The sequence below is a fragment of the Calypte anna genome, chromosome 24 (assembly GCF_003957555.1).
Source record: "Calypte anna isolate BGI_N300 chromosome 24, bCalAnn1_v1.p, whole genome shotgun sequence".
In the NCBI taxonomy this organism is placed as follows: domain Eukaryota; kingdom Metazoa; phylum Chordata; class Aves; order Apodiformes; family Trochilidae; genus Calypte; species Calypte anna.
Window position 1 is genome coordinate 1,445,757 of NC_044269.1, and position 24,913 is coordinate 1,470,669.

The 24,913-nt window shown below is 52.6% G+C and overlaps 2 protein-coding genes across 5 annotated transcripts; both read left to right on the plus strand.

The window, feature by feature from the left end:
- The first annotated feature begins 569 nt into the window (after positions 1-569).
- Positions 570-13,832, plus strand: CCDC15 (coiled-coil domain containing 15). Of its 4 annotated transcripts, none has more exons than XM_030464769.1 (11): positions 570-635; positions 1,958-2,119; positions 3,122-3,271; positions 4,736-4,906; positions 6,034-6,138; positions 8,883-9,029; positions 9,446-9,565; positions 10,620-10,723; positions 12,519-12,698; positions 12,773-12,921; positions 13,551-13,832. In XM_030464769.1, the coding sequence occupies exons 2-11, from the start codon at positions 1,982-1,984 to the stop codon at positions 13,670-13,672; spliced, it is 1,386 nt and encodes a 461-aa protein (XP_030320629.1). In that variant the 5' UTR covers positions 570-635; positions 1,958-1,981; the 3' UTR covers positions 13,673-13,832. The 4 variants fall into 4 exon arrangements, with proteins under 4 accessions (XP_030320629.1, XP_030320632.1, XP_030320630.1 ...); XM_030464772.1 differs by having other exon boundaries at positions 1,958-2,008; XM_030464770.1 differs by lacking the exon at positions 570-635 and adding an exon at positions 963-1,017.
- A 1,809-nt stretch (positions 13,833-15,641) lies between these two features.
- SLC37A2 (solute carrier family 37 member 2) lies at positions 15,642-24,679 on the plus strand. The gene is given in 23 exon segments (XM_030464737.1): positions 15,642-15,721; positions 17,696-17,777; positions 17,868-17,955; positions 18,232-18,310; positions 18,463-18,598; positions 19,010-19,086; positions 19,171-19,220; positions 19,223-19,336; positions 19,731-19,768; positions 20,101-20,274; positions 20,429-20,498; positions 20,501-20,518; positions 20,597-20,659; positions 20,871-20,899; positions 20,901-20,957; positions 21,774-21,822; positions 22,098-22,171; positions 22,638-22,716; positions 22,798-22,895; positions 23,195-23,259; positions 23,516-23,564; positions 23,999-24,031; positions 24,455-24,679. Coding segments are annotated over 21 exon segments (1,542 nt in total). The 5' UTR covers positions 15,642-15,662; the 3' UTR covers positions 23,559-23,564; positions 23,999-24,031; positions 24,455-24,679.
- The last annotated feature ends 234 nt before the right edge of the window (positions 24,680-24,913 follow it).

Consider the following 24,913-nt stretch of genomic DNA (forward strand, 5'->3'; position numbering starts at 1 on the left):
GCTTCCCCGGCTTTTGGCTTTTCGCCCAGCTCATTTATTGGGTTGTGGGTTTTTCTTTTTTTTTTTTTTTTTTTTTTTTTTTTTTTTTTTTTCTTTTCTTTTCTTTTTTGTTCTTGCCTTTCTCAATAGGGCCCCTGTGTCCCCGCCGCCTTTCGCCTCCCCGGCGGCCTTGAGCTGACATTTATTTGGGGAAAAAACGCAGATTTGCAATTCTCCCCTCTTCTATGCCCAGCTTTTCCCCGGAGATCTTCGGGAGAGCACGGATGAGCTTTGGAGACAATCCCATGGGATTCAGAGCATCACTTTAAGTTGCCTTTTTATATTTTTTAGTTTTTTGGGGGGGAGTTATTTTGCAATTTCCCTCCCTTCCCCTCCTCCATCCCTCCCCCCCGCAATTTTTTTTTTTTCTCTTCCCAGGCTTCGTTCCAGCTCCAGTGCCAATTAGCGCCGGTTCCCGGGGAAGCGCTGAATAGGGCAGCGGGATGCGGGGCAGGATGCCCGGAGCTTTTTTCCCTTCCCCCCTTAACCCCCACCCATCCTGAGCCCCTCCGAACTCATCACCCCAGTGAGTCCCCCCTCCAAGCCCCCCTCCCAAAGACCAAAAAGGGGTCGAAGACTTCAGGACTCCTGTGCTAGTGGGTTTGGAGGAGATTTCTGGGGGGACACACATGATGGGGGGGAGTTTAAGGGGGGAACTTTTTGCGGGGTCACTATGGGGAAGTGCTATAGGGGAGTGCTATAGGGTGTGGGGTTTGCTAGAGGGAAAGGGCTGGGGCGCTCTGGGGAGATATTTGGAGGGATATTTGGGGGTGTGTGCTGAGGGGGGGGTCCATAGGGTGTGGGGGAGGCGCTATAGGGGCAGCTTAAGGGGAGACACAGACAGGGGGCGGTGGGAGATGGTTTAGAAGGTGATTACGGGGGGACTTGTGCAATCACACAGGCACACGCGGACACTCACGCTCCCCCACCCGGAACACGGAACCCGGCGGCAGCGGGACTCGAACCCACGGTCCCAGGGTTGGTTCCGGGGGGGCGGAAGTGGCGCCGCGATTCAAATGCGGGTTGAAGCGGAAGTGGCGGTTGGTCGGGGGGGGGGGAGCGGAGAAGGGTGAGGAGGGGATGGAGGGATTAGGGGGAGCAGAAGTGAGGGGGGGGGCAGGGGTGGGATGCGGGGTTTGGGGGGCTGCAGAAGAGAGGGCTCGGGGGTAAGGGGGCTGCAGGGGTTGGGGTGTTCCAGTGGGAGGGGAGGTGAAGGTTTGGGGGGCTCAGATTTGGGGGGAGGGGGTGTTTGAAGAGTCTGGGGGGCCAGGGGGAGAGGGTCCGGGACTCAGGGGTGAGGAGGGTTGCAGGGCTTGGGGTGTCCAGGGTTGAGGGGAGGAATGCAGAGTGTGAGGGGAGCAGTGAGAGGAGCAGTGAGAGGAGAGGGGCACAATTTGGGGGGGGGCTCAGAGATGAGGGGCTCTACAGGGGTTGGGGGGCCCAGAGGGAGTTGCAGGATTTAGAGGGAGCCAGGACAGGGATTTGGGGGGCTGCAAGGGTTGGAGGGCTGAGGGGAGAGGGAACAAGGGGATGATCAGGGGTGAGGGGGGTGCAGAGTTCAGGGGGATGCAGTAAGAGAAGAGGTGCAGAGTTTATAGGGAGGATGTTCAGTGTTGGGGGGGGCTCAGAGGTGGCGAGGGGTTGCAGGGATTTGGGGATATGCAGGAGCTGGGAGGCTCATGAGAGAGGGTCACAGGGGGGTGTTCAGGGGTGAGGTGGGGTGCAGAGGTTGAGGAGTTATCCTGAGCTTGGGTGGGGTTCCGGGAGATGAAGGTGTGGGGGGCACTTTGGGATGCCCAAGGGGGGGGCTGTGTGTGGTAGGGTGGGGAGGGGGCTGGAGGCAGGAGGGTGGGGGCTGTGGGTGCAGATCAGGGTTCCAGGTGGGGGTCCCCACTCACCCTCTCTGCTCCTTCCCCAGGGCTGACCCCCTGCGGGCACCAGGATGCTGCCCCCCTGCAGGGATCAGCGGGTGAGACCCCCAGCCCCGAGCCGGGTGCTGGCCCCCAGGAGCCCCAGCGTGGTCCCGGTGGGCGTCTGGGTGGAGAGTGCCCTGGGGCAGCCCCAGCAGAGCCTGGCTTATGTGAGTGCAAGGAGATTTTGGAGCCCACAGACCACCCTTACCTTGGATCTCCCCCAGATCATTTATTTTCTTGATTTTTGGGAGGGTTAAAGCCACTGCTGTGGCTGGTGTCCTCGTTCGAGCTGATTCCCCTCAAATAAACTGCTTTTTTTGAGGAAAACCACATTATTTTTAAACGTCAGCCAGGTGGGGAATCCAGCCAGTGCCATAATAAATTACTTAATTAATCTGTGCAGCATGCTCAGGGCTTTTAATTTTAGACAGACCTCTTAATTTTCAACCCCGAGCTTCTTCCAGGACAGGTAAAATTCTACAGGTTTGTGCCCTCCCCATCAGTTTTTTCCTTGTTTTATCAGCATCAGGTTTGGAATTTCATCTGTTATAGGATGCTTGACTGATTTAAATGTATCACCACTATAAATCATTAAGTTGAACATTTCGGGGTCCAGAGGCAATCTCTGCTGCACCCCATTAGAAACACTACTGAGGATCATTCCTGCTGCTGATGGAGGGGATTTCTGCTTTGAGGGTTATTATAAGAGGCCTAAAAGTGCTTTAAATGTAAGGATGATGAGTTCAGTCCCCTGTAATTAATGCCTGAATGTTACAGAAGCTCCTGCCCTCCTGCCATGATTTATTTCCAGATAGTAATTTAGATCCTGAAAGGTTGAGATAACACATGAAAATGAATCATCTCCATATGCCACTCAACTTCCAGCTCAGCACTGGAGAAACTTCTGGGGGAGCTGAACTCTTCCCAACTGCTTGGGGGGACGGGGTGCTCTTGGGTGAAGCTTCACAGGGTTTTCAGAGCTAATTTAATAGATTTTTAGATTGAAAATAGATAAATCCACACTGAGCAAGCTGTCACTGGCGCTGTTTTGTGCTGTCTCTCTCCTTCCCAGCACTGATTTCTCCTTTCTGGGATGAAGCTGCACCCTGAGGTGCTGCCATGGAGCAAAACTCAGGCAAAAGGTTTGGTTTATTAATTTTTTCCCCCAGGTTTCAGCATTGCGAGTGGAGGAGGAGCTGAAGAAGCAGGAGAAGGAGAAGGCAGCCAGGCTGAGGTGCTTCCAGGTAGAGGTGAAGCGTCGGGTGAACCAGCAGGTCAGGCTGAGGAGGAAGCAGCAGCTCCAGAGGTCCTATGAGGCGGTGAGCAGAGAAAACACACCTGAAATTGGGGAAAAAAAAGCCACCAGACCTTAAGTTGAGAGAAAAAACAAGGGGATTTGTGGCCATGGCAAGTCCCTTGTCACCTGGAGCAGGGTCAGGGTGACACTTGGCTGCCTGTGGAAAGGTCGCTGGCTTGTTGGGGCAGTGGCAGACCTGAGTCCTGATTGAGTTAAAAAATAGCCAGGCCCAGAGCTGGGAACTTTGGGGATGTCTCCTGGTGGGGTTGGAAACCAAGCAACTCATTCCTTTTCCTTGCCAGCAGCACTTCCATGCTGCTTCCATGCCCCAGTTCCCCCTATGGGTTTGTTTAAGGTTCTCTCGTGACTCTGTTGAGTCATAGAATTGTCAGGGTTGGAAGGGACCTTTAAGTTCACCCAGTTGCATCCCCCCTGCCATGGGCAGGGACACCTTCCACCAGATAAGGTTGCTCAGAGCCCCATCCAGCCTGGCCTTAAAAACTTCCAGGGATGGATGGGGCTTTCACCACCTCTATGGGCAACCTGTGCCAGGGGCTCACCACCTTCATGGGGAAGAACTTCTTCCTAACATCGAATCTAAATCCCCCCTCCTCCATCTTGAATCCATTCCCCCATGTCCTATCACTTCCTGACATCCTAAAAAGTCCCTCCCCAGCTTTCTTGGCCTTCAGATACTGGAAAGCCACAATGAGGTCTCCTTGGAGCCTTCTCCTCTGCAGACTGAACAACCCCAACTCTCAGTCTGTCTTCACAGGAGAGGTGTTCCAGCCCTCTGATCCTCCTTGTGGCCTTTTTCTGGACACACTCCATCATGTCCATATCCCTCCTATAAAAGGGGCTCCAGAACTGGACACAGTATTCCAGCTGGGGGTCTCAACAGAGCAGAGCAGAGGGGAGAATCACCTCCCTCAACCTGCTGGTTGTGATTCTCTTGCTGCAGCCCAGGATCTGGTTGGCTTTCTGGGCTGCACGTGCACACTGACTGCTCACATTGGACTCCTACTCCCCAGCACCCCCAGGTCCTTTTCCTCAGGGCTGCTCTCAGCCAGTCCCTGCCCAGCCTGGATCAGAGCTTGGCAATGCCTCGACCCAGATGCAGGACCTTGCACTTGGTCTTGTTAAACTTCTTGAGGTTGCCATGAGCCCACCTCTCCAGCCTCTCAAGGTCCTTTCCACTTTCCTTTTCCACTTTCCAACCTTGGCAGAGCCTCTCTGTAGAGAGAGAAGGGAACACTGAAAATGCCAATGATTTTGCCCCTCCCCTGGGATGTTTCCAGGTCTCAGTCGAGCAGGGATGTCCTTGGGTGACTGCTCCCGAGGGCAAGCTTCTGGGTGTCTTTTTTGTGACCCTCTCAGCAAAATGTCCCTCAAGAGAAACGCCACCGACTTGAGGCAGCAGCTCCTGCATGGTCTGTGGGGTTGGTGGGTGGTTTGTTGGTGGCTTGGTCACGCTGTGTCCTGGCAGGCGGAGCGGGAGAGCTGCGTGGCTGCGCAGTACGCGGGCTCAGGGCTGGGCAGGAGCCCCAGGAAGGACACTTGTCTCTTCAGGAGCCACCCCACACCCACCATCTGCTGCCCCAGCCCAGCTCAGCACCACGGGATGCAGAGTGAGCCCTTCCAGCAGCGAGCCACCCAGGTGAGCACATCCCCTTCTTGGCCATGGGGTCATATATGTTGGGAAAGACGTTTCAGATCACCCAAGTCCAATCATTAATCCATCATTGCCAAAGCCACACAGGAATCCAGACTGATTAAGTTGGGAGGACATTAAAGCTCATCCAGTGCCACCCCCTGCCATGAGCAGGGACACCTCCCACCAGCTCAGGTTGCTCCAAGCCCCATCCAACCTTCAACACTGCCAGGGATGGGGCAGCCACAGCTTCTCTGGGCAACCAGGGTCTCAGCACCCTCACAGTGTGGAATTTCTCCCTCAGATCTCATCTCAATCTCCCCCTCTTGCAGCTGGAAACCCTTCCCCCTCATCCCATCCCTCCAGGCCCTTCTCCCAAGTCCGTCCCCAGCTTTCCTGCAGCTCCTTCAGGTACTGGAAGATGCTCTAAGGTCTCCCCTCAGCCTTCTCTTCTCCAGGCTGAACAACAGCCCCCACTAACCCGTGTCCCTGAGCACCACATCTACACAGATTTTAAATACCTCCAGGGCTGGGGATGTGGTCAGGGTCTTCTTGGAGGACATGGTGGCCGAACTTGCCCCAGGCTTGTGGCCAGAGGGCCCTGTTGCTGTGCAGCCCTGTCATGGGGGAGTGGTGGCACTAGGTGGTGCCACCTCATTGCAGCTCGTCTCATGCACAACAAGAATATGAGATGATGGAGTCTTGGAAAAACCTCCCCAAGGATCTGTTTTTGAGTAGTGATGTTTGTGCTACCTTTGGCATTTCTAAAGCACGTGTATCCAGCAGGGAGCTGGAGTTATTTATTGGGGCAGAGGATTCCTTCTAGCCAGACAGTCAAGGATCTGGGACTTGTGGCATCTCAGCCAAGTAATTTGAGAGTGGATGAGCTGTAATTAAGCCCTTTACCAGGCTGGGGTCGGGATCTCAGGGCACTGGGGCAGCTGTCAAGGACACCTGGGGTTGTAGGTCACCTGGATTTGTGGAGCTTATTGTACACTGAGTCACCTTACCGTGATGAAAAGACCTTGGTTGGAGCAGGGGACATGAGGACATCACTGTGCAGGTAAATTCTTGGCCTGGAAAGCTCCTGACCTCTTGTTTTTGTTTGTCTTTACCTTCCCTTCCAACGGCAGCTGAGTAAAGCCATGAAGCAGGTTCGGCGCCGGCTGGTGTCCTGCAGAACCATCTCAGCAGGAGCAGGTCCCACCCAGCTCCCTGGTGGGCTCTGGAGGAGAGAGGTGAGCCTGGGGGGGGTGAGAAGAGCTACCTGCTGAGCTCTGGGGAGGTTGGACTCTAATTAGCAAATCCAGACCGTTGCTCAAGGAGTTTCTCCAGCAGAAGCGAAGCAAACTGGGTTTTGTGACCCATCTGATGGTGAACCCCTGGGTTTCTGCTCTGTCCTTCTGTTCTTGCTGCCTTTCAGAGGAGGCAGCAGAATAAAAGTGGGTGAAAACCTCTCTGTTTGCAGAGATGAACCAGAAGTGATAAACTAGAGAATTCAGAAAAGATGTGTTTTTAAAGGCTGAGATTGTGATCTGGGTATCTGGGAGAAATGTCACCTCAGCCCTCCCCTCAGATGCCTTTATTTCTTAAGCAAACCTCAGCAACTCTTTCCTTTGCCTTGATCACTTGTTTTGTGTGAGTGGCAAAGATCTGGAGGGTTTTCCTTACCCAGGGCTGGTTGCTGTTGAAAAATTGTTGGCTCTGGGCAGCTTCCTTCAAAGCAGTGTGTAGGAGCCACATGAGAAGGTCAGCCCCGAGGTCCTCACCTTTTGTTCTGTTTAAGTTCATCCTGCTCTTGTCACTTCACTTCTCAAGAGCAGCTCTTTGTGGCAGCTTTTATCCGGCTTTCTCTGCCAAGACCTTGCTTCAGCTGACGTAGTTTGTTCACCCCTGAGTTCTGGAGCAGCCCAGCAACAATCCAACCTGGTAGTTCATCTTATTGTCTCTTCTGGAGTCAGTTTCCTGCCTGTCCTGCAATTCCTCATTCCCATCTCTTTCTTGGGTTCATAAAAGGTGAAATGAATCTGGGCTGGCTCTGAGCTAGAACACATATTTTATTAAAAAAGGGCTGGTCACTTCCTCCTCCCTGGACTGGTGGCTTTCTGTTCATGGAAGTCAACTTTGTGAACATGAGTTACCAAAGCAGTGTATTGGCTTCAAAAACCTCCTTATCTACCTCAGAACTTGTGTAAGTCCTGGATGCACCCAGACTGAGGATTTAACAGCTTCCCTAGGCCACTTACACTCAGCAGGAATTTAATGATTCATTGCATGAGTCTGGTTTATTCCTCCCAGATAGGAAAAAAAAAAAAAAGCCTAATATTGAACTGACTTTTTCTCCCTGGGGAAAAGTTTGTCATGCTGACAGTTCAGCAGCTCATTCCCTTGGGATGCAAAGGCTCAACCACCCTGCTCATTGTTGCTGCCTTGCCCTTGGTGTTGCCTTTGGTGTGAACCCAAGTGTTTGTAGCCTGTTCTCAAACACTGCTGCAGCTTCAGGTGGCTTGGTGGGGTGGGTTAATGCAGTCAAGACAAGTCTTTCTTCCATCACCCAGGTTGATAATGAGATTATCAAGCAGAGCCCACCCAGTTTTCACTCTGGTTTTGTGCCTTGGGCCCCAGAGAAGGGGCCTGGGCAGCCTTTGACATCAATAAAGCTCAAATCAAAAGGTCGTCTGCTGTTGGAGGAGAAGGACAAACCAGCTAGACCTGACTTGCTCTTGACAAATTTATGCTGTTTATCTTGTCTCCTAGCAGCTCACGGGCTATTTGCAAGATGATTTCCTCTTTTTTCCAAAAGCCAGGCAGTTAAACTCTTGAGGCCAGCACCTTCTCTTTAGTGTTTGCTTTCCCTCTCCTTTATTTAGAAATAGACCCTGTGATATCTTTCCTGATAACCTGGACATTTGCATGGTTTTTGCTTTACAGGTTTTTGCTTCTCCTTTCATCCTCTTTACTGCATTGTTCCTTTTTTCCCCTCTAAAGAGTTGCATTCCTGAGGCTAAATAGTCCTTGTTCCCCAAGGGACTCTTCTCTTCCAGAGATTTCTTTTCAAGTAAAAAACATTCCTGGAGTTTCTTCCTTGCTTTCCCAAGCAGGTACCAAGGAGGCTATTGCCTGAAAGCGACCATTTCCTGTCTGTCCATCATCCTATTCACTAGGTCTTTGGGGTTTGGTGGGCTACTGTAGGACCCCAGGGTGACAGCACCCGAATTCTTTTCCCCAGTTGGTCATTCCCTAAAATTGAGTTGGTTTTTTATTCCCCCCAGTTTCATTTCCTTCTACCTTCAGGGCTTCAGAGCATCCTTGCAGAACAATAACCCTTTCTCTCTGCTCCCTTGGCCTCACCAAAGCAGCTTTTGATGTTGTGTTTTGGTCATAACAGGGTTGATGGAGTAATTATTAAATAATTTTGTGTTCTGACTAACTCCAGGCTATCCTGTCCTTCATGGAATCCCTGGCCTTGACCTGATCTCTCTCCTCTTTCCTCCTGGCCATGCTGAAAGGGACAGCATGCAGGAAGAAAAAAAAAAAAATTAAATCCTGTCTCCCAGCTTGTGTCTGGCTTTTGGATTTTTTTAGTTTGTAGGAAACAATCTGCTGCCTCTCAAAATATTGTTGCTTGCCAGCAGGGAGCCTGCCCACTCCCCAGCTGAAGGAGCAATGTTAATCCTGAGATCCCACCCCTCCCCAGATCCTTGCAGCTGTGCAGCTGCACCAGGAGAGGTCTTCTCACCTGCTGTGACTTCTTTTTTTCCCTTTTCTCTGGCTGATGAGAACATAATCTCCAGGTAAATTCAGATTTTCTGGTTCTCCTGCCCTGAGGTGGTTCTTGGACCATTGTGCTGCTGCTTGCTAGATCCCAACTGGCCTCACAGAGTTCATGCAGCTCCTCGCTCCTGCAGGAGGACATTGAGTTTGCCCCAAAGCAGCAAATTTAATTCCATATTTACCCCTTGGCTTCTCATTTTTTCTCCAGAAAGCAGAGCCTCCCCTGGAAGAGGAGAGTGAGGAGCTGCTTCTGGTAGGACATCATGATCTCCCAGCAGAGCTGCAGGACCAGGACGTGGCCCTGCCTCGGGCTGAGCAAGAGGAGGACTTCTACATCAAAATAGAGTTTAAAAAAGTAAGGCTCATGCAGGGCTGGGACAGTTGGGCTGTAGATGTTGGAATCGTTGAGATTTGGTGTTATTTCAGCAGCTGCTGTCGTAGTAGAGCAGTCTCAGTCCTCTCTTAAAGCTTCTCTTGAAGCCTAATGTTGTCACCCCTCATTAGGGGCTCGTTCCATATTTAAACTAGCCAGAAATCTTCTCTGAGGATGTCCTTGGTGTTTTGGCAAAGCTTTGGCTTTCTTCTCCTGCATGGGGGTGCCCCATGTATCTCTCCTGCCAATGACCAAACCATACCCTGAAAAAAACCAAAGCTCATGGATGGGTTGTCCCACATGAGGGATCCTCAAATAGAGGATGTGCTTCCAGCTGAGGGGAGATGAGAAGCTTGACTGTGAAGATGCTGACGTCGCTCTCTTGGGTTATTTTCCAGTCCTGGGATGGGTCAGTGAAGGACTCTCACTCACCTGAGTCTCCCCAGAGGCCCCACACTTATGGCCAAACTCCTCTCATGCTCTGGGCTGGTGCAGACCAGGAGGAAACCAAGAAGCAGGTTTGTCTGTAGAGCCAAGTCCTCGTTTTTCCCTTTGAGTTTTCCAGCATTGATGTGTGTATGGGGGGGTGGTGGTTCTCAGGCTTCGGGTAACCTCCTGGCTACTATTTTGAGATCCATTGTGACCAGAAGTGCAACCATTCCATGCTTCTGCAAAATTGGGCTTTTTCTGCCCCTTCCCTGCATTTTTCTCCAATCCAGTTGTGGTTTCTAGATGTTGTGACAGCAGCTGGGGCTCATCAGGCTGCTCCAGCCCCCAGTGTGTCTCTGCCCCTTTCTTTATGTCTCCTTGGTTCAGATCCACCTGGAGATAGCTGGTTTTGCAGCACTCTCTTCTGTGTGGGTTTTTTCCATCAGGTTGTCTCTGCTCTCAGTCTGGTCATCTCTTCTGCTCCTTTAGTTCCAGCTGTGCAGGGCTAGGATGGACAAATTCAGCCCAAAATACTTGGTGTTGGTGAGGGAAAATCCCAGCTTGAAACTTTCTGTCCTCATGGAGATGCATCCTGAGGGATTCACAGACTTCTGTTGTGAGCTTTAGCCAGGGGGTTTCCCTTCCCTTGTCCCATCACTGGGGTTAAACCACTGAACCTCTCTATGTGCAGGGAGCTGTCTGCTGTGAGGCTCTTGGATTTATCTCAGCAATGACTTTGCCACCCCTGGGGTTCTCAGTGGGTCCAGCTTCATGTTGCATGTTCATTATTTTTTTTTGGAGATGCAGGCAGAGAGCCACCAGCCTGAAATCTTTAGCCTTGTAGCTCTGTTGGGGGGGGCTGAAGTGGGAACCAGTTCTTTTTACCCCCAGGAAAGGAGGAGTTGAGGGATGTCCCATGGCAGAGCTTCCATCTGTAGGGAGGATAAGTTGAGGGACAGCAGGACAAAGCTCTTGGATGCTCTGAGATGTCTTGGTCCCCTTCTCCTGGCTTCCCAGTCCTGAGACACGTGCACTGGGAGGCTCCTGGGGAAGGTGGGAGGTTTCTGACCCGATAGACAGGAGCTCCAGGAACCAAGATATCACTCCATACCCATCCCAGATGTCCTCCTGTTCTTCCCTCAGCGTCAGAGCGAGTTCCTGAGGCACAGACGCCTCTTCATGAGCATCGAGCGTGAGCAAGTGAAGGAGCAGCAGAGGCAGAGGGAGAGCCAGAAGAGAGTCACTGAGTATGTGAGCACTGTCCCCTCCCTGTCACCTCCTTTGTCACAGGCAGGGCCCCTTGTTGGGCTGAGGAGAGCTCTTGGAAAGCACTTCTGCAGCCCGCTGTGGAGGCTTTGAGGAGAATTTCCTGATTGGTACCAAAAAAAACCCCACATGATGGGTAACATTCTGTGAGCTGGGTGAAAAAAACACTTTATCAACATTTTAAGAGTTGGGGAGCGCATTGAAAGATGCTCCAGTGCCACTTGTACAGCCTGGCTTATCCCCTGGGTTTATTTTAGTGCCCAGTCTATTAACCCTGGGATGGGATTCATTTGTCCAACCCCCCGAAAAGACTTTTGGGCCATGTCAGGTCCTTCTTTAGCTCCTTTCTGAGCCCCTGGGCAGGCTGGATAAGGAGTCAGGAGCTGAACCATCAGGTTGTAAGAATTGCAGCTCACCAAAGCATGGCTGATCCTGAGCCCCTCTGGCACAGTCGGGCTGTAAGGTCACATCTTTGTTGTTACACCTCTCTTATCTCCATGGTTTTTAATATCAGACCTTTCACCTTCAAAGCTGTAAAAGGTAATAAAAAAAGATTTCTTTGCACTTGTTCTAGAGTTGGTATCTGTGTAAAAGTGACAGCACCTGGTTTTGGTGCTTTAGTCATCCCTTTGAAAGGAGTTTGCTAAGGAGGAGCTCTGCAAATTCACACCAAAATAGGAGACTCCATGGGTTTTATTGTCTCTGCCTTGCTTGAAAATAAAACATGGCAGCTCTGACTGTCCCTGCAGTGGCTTGGTGGGAGCAGGTCAGGATTTTCACTGTCACTTTTTGGAGAGAAATTGCCAGTCTAAAGAAACACCCCCTCCAGCCACATTCCTGACATTTAAATTGAAGCTTTGGAGACCTTTGTCTGCCCTGCAAGTGCTGCTGGATGGACACCAGGGACTTCCTAGTTAGTGTGATATCTTTTTATGGTACTTTCTTCTTTTTTCTCCCCTGGTTTCAGGGAGTGCATGCGGAAAAGAGCTGGGTTTGTAATTACCCCGTGTAAAGCCTGAAGTTGGCCTTAGCCTCAGTTTCTGTATCAGAAAGATTTATGGCAGGGTAGTTAAGGCTCGATTAGCACTTCATTTAAAAAACATTTTGGAGTTTATAACTTGACTTGGCTTCAGCACTTTCCCTCTGGATATAAAGGTCTGACCCGCCCCCCAGGGGAGTAACATCTGAAATGTCACCTTAGATTATGCTTTCTACCCCTGGCTTCTGCCCAGCCTTGATTTATTATTTTTTTATATATATACATATAGTTTTATTTAAATGCCTTTTGGCAGTGATCAGCCTGTAACATGTTCTTGCATTTGGTCCTCATCAGCAGGAGGAACATGGCAGATGCTTCAGTTTAAAGCTTTGTGCTCGGTAATTGCTGCTTGTCAAGGGAACCAGCATGACTTACACAGCCCAGATTCTGCCCAAAAGGGCTGGAGAGCTGGGAAATCGAGGAAAAATGGGTTTAAAAAAACTATTTTGGGATAGTTGTAGGATCGTTGGAGCTGTACCTGGTGCTCCTCTACAGCCCTGTTGTGCTCCTTCTCCTGGAAGCTGGTGAGACCCGGTGATAGGGACCCTACAGCTCAGTGGGGAATCTGAGCTGCTGGGTTTCTAATGGATCTTGAAGAGCCCAGGCACTACTCTTGGGTTTGGAAGAACAGAGCAGCAGCATCTAAATTCCCTCACCCTGATCTTCCAGCCAGGAGCTGTCAGGAAAGGGAGGGTGGGATGGGGAAGCTCTTGGTCTGAGTGTGTCTGTGCCTGCAGGATTAAGGGGAAGAAGGAGAACCAGCGGCGGGTGGAGGAGCAGAGGCTGCAGGAGGCTGCTGACCAAACAAAACTCCCCCAGGAAGAGGGAATCTGGGAGGCCCTGGCCCAGCATCAGCTGGAGGAGAGGAGAGTGAGGAAGGTTAAGGAGAAGCAGCAGCAAAACAAGGAGAATGTGAGGTAGGGCAGGTCCCTGCTGCATGCGTGGGGCTGGTGTTGCTGGCAGGGGTGGTGAAGGTTTTCTCCCCTTGCAGGTACATTGAAGCTCTGAGAGCCCATCTGAGGGAGAAGATCAAACTCTCCAACATTGATTTGCCACCTCTGTGCTCCTGTGGGTCCAATTTCTGGGACTCCCACCCAGATACCTGTGCCAACAACTGTGTCTTCTACAGAAACCACCGAGGTAGGAGCTCCTCCTTGGAGGGCAGGAGGCACCAAGCCCAGAGCCCTGGTTAGATGGGGAGAAACCAAACCTGGCTGGACCCTTCTGTGGTCCTGGGGTGCTGGGTTGAAGCATTCCCACAAATAGCCTCCAGGTGTGGTGCTCTGCTGCTTGTACCTACCCCTCTGTCCTTTCAGCATGGGGGGCCCTCATCATCCTCAGCAAAGCTCCAGCCCATCTCTGATGCTTATACATGCTGGTGGGGGAGAAGTGTAAGGAAACTGCTGCAAAACAGGCTCCTTGGGGGCACAGAAAACCTTGCTTTAATCTTCTGCTGGGAGGATGCACAAAGGTGGTGGTGGAAATTGTCTTTGTTAGGTGATGGAACACTCTGATCTTGGAAAAATACTGTGAGCCATCTTCTAGGAGAAAAACGTGGAGAAATTGAGCTCCAGAAAAAACTTCGGCTTTTCTGTTTACGCTCTTGTATCTCTTCATACTCAGGAGTGTGCAGACAAGTGTGGAGAGCTGCAGGCACTATTTTTAAGAGTTTTGTCTGTTTTTCTGGGAAAAGGCTGAAGCACAGCCCAGTTTCAGGCTGTGTGTGGCCTTCTTCTCCCTCTAACTCTCTCCTCTGTCCCCTTTCCCAGCTTACAGCCATGCTCTGCAGTCTCTGGTCCTCTCCTGCATCCCTGCTGCCCGCAGCCCCACGGCTCGGCTGCGCCTCCGGGACTTGGCTGCTCTGTACGCTCGCTGGGGACAGCACTTGTGAGGAGGGGGACAGGGGTTGTGTCCTCCCTGGAGAGCAGGGGTGTGCCCTGTCCCCCTGCTGCAAAGCCTCATCCTTCCATGGGGCTGGTTTAGAGGCAAGTGTTGAGTTTCTGGCCTTCAGATGTGGAATAAAGAGTTTTCAAGTGTTGAGTGTCTCCTTGGGAGTGTGAAACAAGGAGAACTGGAGTCAGTATCTTTTAGGGTTAAAAAAAACAACAACTGAGGGCTGTGGGGCTGCTCTAGGGTTTGGTTCAGAGGACTGAGAGTGACCTCCTTCTGTTTTCGCTCAGCTCCAGCTTGGTGGGGTCAAATATCTCTTAAGGTTTCTCCTTTTTCCTCCACCAGCCCCTGCCTTTGGGGTCACAAGCCAGAGCCAGGTATTTTTTGCTCATTCCCTTTTCTTCTGAGGGGGACCTCTGCTCCAGTAGCACCTATTCAGTTGGGTACTCATTTTGGTCTGGAAAGAAGTTTATTTTCCCTAGGGGAAAAAAAAATCAAAAACCCATATTTGACCTCCAGGTGAGTGTGAGCCTTTGCAGTGCTACTTTTTCTCCCTGAATTTAAATCCCATGTGTCTTTCCTTGGAAAAAATGACCCTGTTCAGTAACACTGACCTGGATAGAGGTTGCACCATCACCCAGCATTAATATTTACTGCCCTCTTGCCACCTGTCCAATATTAACCCTGGCAGGAAGGACGAGCTGGCCAAGTGTGCCCAATGGTTTTTTTGTTTGTCTGTTTCCCCTTTGTCATCCCGGAGCAAACCTACAACCCTGGGGCCGGAGGTGGCACTCAGGCTCCCAGCCAAGGGCTGCTCTGTTCCTCCTGGAGAATTATTGAACCATTTCTTGGTGTGGGTTTTTTGGTTTTTTTTTTTAATATATATATATATATTAACCGCTCTTTGCGTCAGGGGAAGACTCCACCGATCTAAGTCTCCAGGGGATTGGAGGTGGATTTGTAGAAGGGCAGGATCCAGCCTGGGAGGTTGTTCTTTCACACGTGCCAGGGGCTGGGCAAGCAAAGGGCTAAAGCTCTAAATGTGGTTTTGTTTTGTTTTTTTTTTTGACTGGTTTCAGGGTGGAGCTTCAGGCTGGGGGGCAGCTGAGGACAAGTTTCCTTGACAGGGTGTAGCTAACACCCTGGGGACCACTGTTTGCACCCCCTACTCCCTTCCCCAAAGGCTGTGGTTTGGAATTTGGTTCAAAGGACTGAAGGTGAAAACCAAGGCTGGCGCCTCCAGCTTGCTGATCTTGCTCAGCTTCATCCCAGGATCTCTTAGAGTTAAAACCTAGAGAGGTTTCTCCTTTCTCTCCCACCAGCCCCTGCCTCTTGGGTCACAAGCCAGAGCAAGGTATTTATTCCTTTTTCATTTTCCTCCTCTGTTTTGCTCTGGAAAGGAGTTTATTCCTAGGGAAACGAAAAAAAAAAAAAAAAAAAAAAAAAAAAAAGGTCCATTTGATCTCCCGGTGAGTGTGACCCGTTGCTCTACTACTTTTCAATGGGACCCTTCGAGGGGGATGATCCTGGAGGGCATGAGGCTCATTTTGCAGAGTGAGACTTCTCAAATCTCAGCGAATAAACCCCAAAAGTGGGGCTGGGTGTGTGTGTGGGTGAGGTGGAATCAGGCCACCCAACCACTTTCGGGAAGCGCTGGAAAACTGAACGGAAAATTCAAAAATCAGCATTTTCCGCTGGAAAAAAAGCATCGGGGGAAAAATCGCCACACGCCGAGGAGGGGGCGGGGTGTCCGACAGCCTTCTCCTCCCACAACTTCACTTTTCCTTCCTTCCAGCCGCGTTTCCAGTAGATTTTTCCTTTTCTCCTCCCACCCCTCTCCCCTCGGAGCCGGGGCCCCAAGGGAGGGGAAGCCCCAGGTCAGCCCTCGGAGGGGCTTGCGGGTCCGGGGCGGTCCCGGGGCGGGAGCGGCGGTCCCGGGGGCGGTGATAAGGAGGGTGCAGGGGGGGTCGGGCAGCTCCGCATCGCCCGCCATGAGGGCAGCGCTGGCACCCGGCATCCGCCTGCTCCGAGCCGTGCCCCGCGACAGCCGGTGAGAGGGGACAGGGACAGCGAGAGGGGGGACACAGCCGGGGCACTGGGGGAGGGGACGGGGACTGGCCCCGGACAGCGAGATGGTCGCCTGGGGACTGTCAGCGGGATAGGGATCAGCCGCTGGAGACCGTCGGGAGCAGGGAGTGACTGAGCCGGAGTGCTGGAGCAGAGGCTGGCGCTGGGATGGGGACCGGGAGACCAGGGGACCGGGGATCACTTGTCTGGGGACCAGCACTGGACTAGGGGGGCACTTGCCCGGGGACCAGCAGTGTGTTGGGGGAGGTGTCACTTGCTGGGGACTTGTCCTGGAGCAGGGGATGGTCGCCCGGGAGGGGACAGGTGCTGGAGCAGTGGTGAATGGCCCAGGGATTGGCTCTGGACCGGGTGTCACTCTCCTGGGGATTAAGCCTGGACTGGGGGTTGCTTGCCTGGGGCTGAGGACTGGCCCTGGACTGAAAGTCACTAGCCCAGGGACCAGCATCACCCCTGGGGCACTGAGTCCACTGTGAGCACCCACTCTGAGCCCAGGGGTTTGGACACCACCCAGGAACCGGCCCATCCCGGGGATGAGGACACCAAACCCCTGGGGGTCAAGGACATTGAGTCCTATGGGGTGGGGCACCCCAAGATGGGCAGCAGCCTGAGCTGTGCCAGGCCCTCAAAATTCATTAGGCTGTGGCCAGCACAGAGATCCCACCAGTCCCCTCCCTTTTGGCAAAGGGACATGTTCTATTTTATTTGATATATTCAATTTTTGGCAGCCTGTTGCCAAACATCCCCCTGTGCTTTACCAACAACTACTGGAATGTGGGGTAAGAACAGAAAATCACGTTGAGTACCACCCCTGAAGTTTCTTTACCCTTTCCTCTCTGCTCCTCTCGAGTCAGTGGTGATTTTGGGGGGTTTCAGTTTATTTTTTAGTGGTGGGAACCAGATTTTCAGCTGTGCTACAGCTCTGCTACAGCTGTGCAGGGTGTTCGTAATCGCTGGAGTCACATAAAGAAGTGAAACTGCAGAGAGGAGCAGGATGGGCAGGAAAAAAAAAAGATTGTTGAGTTTTTGGTTTTGTTTTTTTTTCCTTGGAGCAACCCGTGACACATCTGGGAGCTGGAGCTGCTCTCTGACCACTCACATCCTCTGAGCTGTCCAAAAACTCTCTGCAAACCAACTTCAAATGCAGGATGGGCCCCCTTGGAGGTGCTCACCCCACTCTGCAGGTTGCTGGGTTCTAGTTGGGATGCTCCAGATTTCCACCATTGGCTTTGCTGGGAACTACATCCTTATCCCTGAGCCTATTTTTCTGCATTTTATTAAAACAAAAGGGATAAAGTCACTATTTGGTGAAGAAACCAGAACCAGTCTTTCTTGATACATATCCGCCCCCCTTCTCCCCCCCCATTTTTTTACTTTTCTACCTTGTCTTTAACTCGGGGAGTGATGGTGAATCAGCCTCCCTCTCGTGCCTCATTCCCACCCATGACACATTTGCTCACCCTGTGGTTTGCAAGGGGGGTGGCTGGAGGAGGGGAAAACCCTTCCAGACAACCTCAGCTGAGCTCTTAGAGCCTCAGCTTTGGCTCTTCTGGGGGGCTGCTCACACCCCTACCACCTCGTTTAGCTCACTGATCTTGGCAGAATTGTCCCCACTGGGCATCAAGGGAATATTTTGCCATGGAAATGAGCAGAAATGAGCAGAAATGACTCCCTTCTTCCCCTTTCTAAGTTTAAAGAGTGGCAGAGGTGTGTGTGCACATCCTAAATCCCAAGTGGATTCAGTGATGGGCGCTCACCCCCCTGGCCTGATATTCTTCAACAAGCATGAATTCTGGGGAGGGGGAAGGAAGAGCACAGCTAACAACAAAGCTGGAGATGCTGAGATGCCCCTGCTGGGCTGGGTTTTGCCATCTGGGATGGTGACATGCCACCTGCCCCTGTCCCCTCCCCTGACCCCTCCAGTCCCTTTCTCCCACAGGTATCGGGGGCTGACGCTGGTGCTGACCTTCTTCTGCTACACCAGTTACCACCTCTCCAGAAAACCCATCAGCATTGTCAAGGTTAGCTCCCACCTCACTCACCTGCAGGGACACGGGGACAACAGGGGTCCTGATCCCCCCCCCCCGCCCAAATTTTCTCTCTCCCTGCAGAGCCAGCTGCACCCCAACTGCACAGCCTTGGGCCCCAGCCCCCACAATGACTCCAACAGCAGCGCATGGTGCAGCTGGGCACCCTTCGGTAAGGCTGACACCCTCCTGGCAGCTGAAAGGGGCTCCCCCCCCTGCCCTGTCCCCTAAGCCAGGTCATGCCCAGAGGTTTTGGCTCGTTAGGTGCCCGGAGGTAATTAAGCAGTGGGCCAAAGGGCAGTGGGTGGGTGGTGAAATCAGGACCCAACCCCGATGGCACTGTCACACTCTGAGAACTCCCACTGGGGAGGGGGGAGAGGGGTTTGGGGGCAGGGAGGGAAAACAAGACGGTGGCCAGGCTGACGTGGCCTTAATATTTCTTTTCCAGATGGGGACAACTACAAGGAGCTTTTTGGGGCCCTGGATAATGCCTTCCTGGTGGCCTACGCCATCGGGATGTTTATCAGGTACCTTGCCCTCTGCAAACCGGTTGGCACCAGGAGGTTTCCATGGAGATGGGGTTGGGAAAGCAGCCTGGAGCAGGGATCTGCTGGGGATGGCACCCATCGGTGGCATCCCCCGTGGCAGCTCCTCTCCATGCTCCTGCCTCCCTCCCCAGTGGCATTTTCGGGGAGCGGCTGCCCCTGCGCTATTACCTGTCGGGGGGGATGGTGCTGAGCGGGCTTTTCACCGCGCTCTTCGGCCTCGGCTACTTCTGGGACATCCACGTCCTCTGGTACTTCATCATTGTGCAGGTACGGGCTGCATGGGGGAGGGTGCTCAGGATATGGATTTTTACCTCCATGTGTGTTTTTTTTTTGTTGGTTTTTTTTTAAGGGGGGGGACGAGGGAAGGGATGTCCCAGTTTCCCTGTGGGAAAACACCAGGCATTGCTCCTCCCTGCCAAACCCTCTGGCACGTGGCGTGGGTGCCGAAACCATTGGCCACACCCATCTGGCCCAGCAGGGTGGGCAGCCAGCTTGGCAACACCAGCTGCTCCCAGTTTAGCCACAGGAATGATGCAAACAGCTCCAGGATTGCCCCAGTTGGAAAAATAATCCCAAACCCAGTGTTTTCTTGACAGCTTTGGGATGGGGCTTGCAGGGGTTGAAGCTCTGTGGGTGAAACTGGCACTCACTGGCACGGTGCTGCTTCTCTCATGCCAGGTCTGCAATGGGCTGGTGCAGACCACCGGCTGGCCCTCCGTCGTAGCCTGCGTTGGGAACTGGTTTGGGAAGGGAAAGTGAGTGTTACACCAGCACATCCCACCCCAGCCCTGCTCCTTGTTGGCTCCAGTGATGCCGACCCTGGACTCTGTCCCCACCAGGAGAGGTTTGATCATGGGCATCTGGAATTCTCACACCTCTGTTGGCAACATCCTGGGTCGCTCATTGCCGGCGTCTGGGTTTCCTCCACCTGGGGCCTCTCCTTTGTCGTGCCCGGCGTCATCATCGTTGTTGTGGGCATCATCTGCTTCTTCTTCCTTGTGGAATGTGAGTGCCAGCACCTGGGGCATAGCCGACACCCAGTGGAATGCCAGGATCAGCCACAGTCTTTCTTCTTGCTCTTTTCCAAGTGGTTTTGGCATTCCCTAATTTTTCTTTCCAGCTTGTGGCAAGCAGGGATGTGGACCTGGCCACCATGGAGCCACTCAGCACACTTTGGGGTCATCTGGGCAGGCTCATCCCCTCTGGCCTTGCTCCTCTCAGCTTACTTTTCCGAGGAAATTTTCTGGGAAACCCTTTGCAATTTTTTTCCTGTGTTTTTTTCTGATGGGAAGGGGGTACCTGAAGATGCAGCCCAGCCCCACATATGTCCCCTGCTGGAGGGAGGGCAGGCGGAGCAGGACTGGTCTAGGCTCTTATGGGACCTTCTTTCTCCCCACAGATCCCGAGGATGTTGGCTGCAGTCCACCTCTCCACCATGTGAGTTGAAGCCATTCCCAATGGCTTGTCCTGGGCTGGGTGGTCCCTCAGTTTCTCCTGAAATAACCGGGGTATGGAGTCATAAGGGGCAGAAGTTAGAGTGATATTCAGTTATTGTGGAGCGTGCTGGTTGCTGTCCAGGTGTGAAGAACACCCTGGAGGTCTCAAAAAAATTGTGGATGTAGCATCTGGTTTAGGACATGGTTTGGTTAGCAGTAGTGTTGGGTTTACAGTTGGGACTTGATCTTAGAGGTCTTTTCCAACCTAAATGATTCTACTACTTCTAATGCTGATTCTGATTCTAATTCTCCTGCTTTCGGTTTGTTTTTCAGATGGCCTCTGATGAAGAAGATGCTAGAGGGGTGACATCCAACCAGAAGGATCCTGAGGGGATCATCCCCAACGAGGGCCCATTGAGCATCACAGGCCAGAGCAGTGTGGATCGCTCCGACAGCCCCAAGGAGGAGCCCGAAGCCATCAGCTTCCTTGGGGCTCTCCGAATCCCTGTGAGTCGTGGGATGTCCCCTGCAGGGACAGAGGAAAGAGCAAAGCTCACCCATCAGCGAGGTGACCACTGGGCAGAAAGCAGGGGGAAAAGCCCCCATCTGGAGGAGGTTTGGGAGAAGGAGGGTTGGCTGATGTCTTCTCCTTTCCTCCCAGGGTGTGGTGGAGTTCTCCCTCTGCCTGCTTTTTGCCAAGCTGGTGAGCTACACCTTCCTCTACTGGTTGCCCTCTACATTGTGAACATTGGTGAGTTTTGGGGAATGGTGAGGCAGAAGCAAGCCTGTCCAGGGGAGCATCTCCTCACCCCTCACCTCTCCCTCACAGCTCATTTCAGTGCCAAGGAGGCCGGTGACCTCTCAACCCTCTTTGACGTCGGGGGCATTTTAGGTTTGTTATGGATCTGGGCAGAGGGGGTTGGGATAAGTCAAAGCTCCTCCCTCTGCTATTAACTACGTTTAACCTTGGGGGCATTTTGCTCCAAAGTTGGGGGATGAAAGAGCATCACAGCACAGTGTCCTGTGGGATTTTTGTGTTAAACTGAGGCAAAGCTTTGCTGCTGGGGTGGCTTGACTGACACCTACGACTCTCCTCCTCGCAGGGGGGATCTTTGCCGGCCTCATCTCCGAACTACACTGGTGGCAGAGCCACCACGTGCTGTGTGATGCTGGTTGCTGCTGCTCCCATGGTGCGTTGTCACGCGCGGGGAAATAAAAAACCTGGTCACGAGGGTTTCCTCTCCTCCAGCTCTTTTGAGTCACAGCCACCTTCCTCTTCCCAAGCGCCTGGGAGGTCACACGCTCAACTGAGATGAGAGCTAGGATGCCAGGATATTCCCGGGTTGGATGTCCAGATGTTGGGGGCTGGAGGGATTGTATGGTCCTTGACAGCTAAAACAAACAAACAACCTCTTTTGAGGTGTTTTTCTCCTTCCTTCCTGCTATAACCGCTCTCTCTTTAAGCTTTGGAGGGCCTCCTGAGCTGCTTCTACTTTCACTGTAGTTTGGCATCCCGTATGGATGGCCTTGAGCTTGGCTGAGATGTCCTCTCTGAGCACCTGTATGGCTTTGCTGCGGCAGAAGCCCTCAGTTAATTACCTGTAACCCAAGCCTGGCTGGCTTTGAGGCATGAGCCTCTCCAAAGGAGTTGGCAGTGGAGCAGCTATGTTACCTCCTCGTCCCTGCAATAGTGCTGGTGGGGTGAATGGCTGTCTGGCTTCAGCAGGTGAGGCTGTTAATCGTGGCAGCACCTCGGTTTGCCAGCTGCCAGGTATTTTATCTGGCAGGCAGCCAGTGGTGTTTGCAGAGCCAAGGGCTTGCTTGGCTCCTCGTGCTGGCTGGTATGCTCCTCTTCCAGTGCTGGGGATCTGAGTGGGTGGTGAAGTTCAATGCTGGTGATAATTCAGGTCCCTGCCTTCTCTGTCCTGTCCCTGGGTTCTGCTGCAAGGAAAATGTTTGGGGAAACAGCAGGAATAGCCCTGAAGTGGTGGTGGTCTCTTTTCCAGCTGTTCCTGTATAACCATGTTGGCCAGAATGGCATCGGAACATCAATAGGTGAGCAGCTCCTCGGGGTGTCACCAAAACAGGATGGTGATGCTGGAAGCTCCCCTGCCCTCATTTCTCCTCTGGGTCTAGGTTCCCAGTCCCAGGATTTGGGGGGGGTGGTGCTGGATGAGTGTTTGCTGCCTGCTGAGTGGGATTTCCAGGTGGATGTTCAGGACAATGATGTCCACTGAGGGTTGGACAGTGGGCCCAACATCCTGATGCTCCCTACACTTAAAAGATTTAATCTCTTCCTGGGTACCCCTGGGGCTGTCTTGTTCTCATAGCAATGCTGATCATCTGCGGTGCCCTGGTTAACGGGCCCTACGCTCTCATCACCACAGCAGTTTCGGCAGATTTGGTAAGAGGAGCACCCTCAGTCCCCCCCTGCCACACCCTAAAGCTGCTCCCCCTCTCCTGCAGGGATGCTTGCTGGGATTTTTGCCTTTTAGCTTTGTTTTTCCATGCCTGTGAAGCCCAGAGGTGAAGGGCCGGGCTGTCACACCTCATGCTGAGGTCTGCACCCTCCTCTAAACAAGGCTTTTTTTTTTTCTTGGTACTTTTTCACCTTGGCCACATGACTGCTTCAGCCCTCCAGTATCTTCCTCTACACACAGGGAAAAAATTTGCTGGGAAATGACCTGGAATTTCTTCTGGAAATCTGGGTTTTTGCTGCAGCTTGGTTGCTGGCAGTGTCCAAGTTCAGTCTTCTCCAGCCATGGCAGAATCTGATCCATGAGAATTTCTGCCTGGATGTGAGTGGCCTCAGACCGGGACTTACCAAAAGCCACTTTTCTTCCTTAAGTTTTGCTCCTCCATCTCTACAGGGAACCCACGAGTCTCTCAAAGGCAACTCCAGAGCCCTTTCTACAGTCACAGCCATCATCGATGGGACAGGATCTGTAGGTCTGTACAGTCAGGAGGATCCTGACCCCCTCAACCCCTCTGCACAGGGTGTCTCCTAATGACTCTTGTGCACCCTCACAGGTGCTGCACTGGGGCCACTGCTGGCAGGGCTCATCTCACCCACGGGCTGGAATAATGTCTTCTACATGCTGATAGCAGCTGATGTCTTGGCTTGCCTGGTAGGTCCCTCCCTGAAGAGACTCATTTTGCTACTGTAAATATTCAGAGGATCAATTTTCACCAGGAAGGGATGGTCCTTGGGAGACAGCAGGCACAGGATGAATTGCCAAAGCCCTATATTGATTCCAAACCTTTGCCTCCCTCCATGTGGCTTGTCCTCCACGCATGGTTGTGGTTGATGCCACTTCCCCAGGGAAGAGCCTTAAAATTCACCTCTTGGCAATGGAAATGCTGATGCTGAGGCTGGTGGCTGCGGAGCCATCAGTGACCTCACCATCCTCCACCTTTCCTCTTGCAGCTCCTCACTCGTGTGGTGGTCAAAGAGGTCCGTGGGTGGTGTGGCTTCATGGTGAGGAAAAGAGGGTATGTAAAATGGCACTGGGGTGGCCTCTGGTCCCTCCATCCCAAAACACAGTGATGTGTCTCTGGAAAGATGTCTGTTGTCACTTGTTGTCACTGCTGCATCTCAGCACAGGCATCATGTCTGCTGTACTCCTCACTCCTCTGGGCACAAAGATGTTTCCATCTCAAGGCAGGGCAGCATCTGGGGGATTTTATCCAATTGGCACTTCATTAAACCAATCTGAGTGCTAAACATTCCATCCTTGTGTCTTTGTAGCTCTAGCGTGCAGCTCACAGAGTCAGTGCTGGATTGGAAGTAGCTCTGTGTGAGTACCCCCACTTGAGCCCCAAACAGTAAATGCAAACACAAGCCTGATTCACCCTGATTCTGAGTTCTGCTTGTCAGGCTGGGCCTAGAATCAGATGCTCCACTGATAATTTAAGGGCTGAGATCAAGATCTGGGAATGAAGGGATCAAATCGTGACAACTGGAGAAGAGAGTGTGCAGACACTTGTCTGATCAGCGAACATTGATTAATGGACTGGATATGGGCCAAGTTTGCCCTACCATGCTAATGAGGGGCCAGCTTGCCTAAACCAAATCTGTGATCAAATCACTGCAGTGAGGGTGTAAATGATACCTGAATAAGCACCAGCCTGTCTGATCCACACCGAGGGGGAGGGGGCTGCAGGCAGTCCCAGCAGTGGGGGTGCCAGACCCTCCCATGAACGTTGGGTCCTTTATGTCTTGTGTTTGCAGGTGAAAGACCAATAATCTGGGCCTGATGCTGTGGTAAGTGCGGCCCCAAATCTCCTTCTCTGGCCGCTGGCGGAGGGCTGTGGGCTCTGCTCTCCTGTGCCGGGGCTGGCTGGGGCCAGGACTGTCCTGGTCAGGTTGGCACTGTCCCCATTTGCATCAAAATTTTGCTGTTTTGTGCTGGGGGAGAAGCAGCTTGCTCAGTTTGTGTAAATCCAAGCAACGCCTTCAAGGCTTTGGGGAGCGTGGTGTCTCCGGAGCAGCTTGTGGAGAGGAGACTCAAATGCTGGGAGCGTTGGGGTTTTTTGGGGGGGACATTTCAGCTTTGGCCGGAGACAAAACCGTGGCTGGATCTTCTCTTTGCACCATCTCCTCCTCCAGGCTGGTCACTCAAACAGGGCTGGGGTCCCTTCCCATAGTTCTGTTGCTGCTCTCAGCCGCTCCCTTCTCTCCCTGCAGGTTTAAGGAGTTTTGAGCCACCCCGAGCTGAGAGGTCTGAAGGGAAGAGAGATCCTGGGCCACGCCAGGAGCGTGTGTTGGTCTCGGCAGAGCCGAGGCACAGCCTGGGGGGCTCTTGGGGCCACCGTGGCTCTTCTGGGAGGGAGGCAGCAGCCAGGAGCAGTCGGAGGGTCCTGTTCGGCTGCTTCCCTGGGCCGATTCTTCACTGTCGGACATTTTTCTTAATAAAAATATGCAAAATCTGTGTTGCCGCTTCCCTGGCAGGGCTCAGCCAGGCCTGCATGAGCTGGGAGTGTGGTGATCACATCCTTCTTCTTGCTTTGCTGGCGCTCAGTGTTTCAGGGTATGGAGCAGGAGGACTGATGGACAAAGCATTGTTTGTTCTGCTTGAGAACATCCCTGGGGCTTTTCACTGAGCCCAGATGCAGCTGGTTTTGCTCCTCATCCCCATTGCAAGAA

Bases quoted from the DNA above. Each gene is read 5' to 3' on its own strand.
- CCDC15 (XM_030464769.1), top strand. From the start codon at position 1,982: ATGCTGCCCCCCTGCAGGGATCAGCGGGTGAGACCCCCAGCCCCGAGC. The intron at 2,120-3,121 runs GTGAGTGCAAGG...TTTTTCCCCCAG, and splicing joins CCCAGCAGAGCCTGGCTTAT to GTTTCAGCATTGCGAGTGGA. The intron at 9,030-9,445 runs GTAAGGCTCATG...GTTATTTTCCAG, and splicing joins TCAAAATAGAGTTTAAAAAA to TCCTGGGATGGGTCAGTGAA.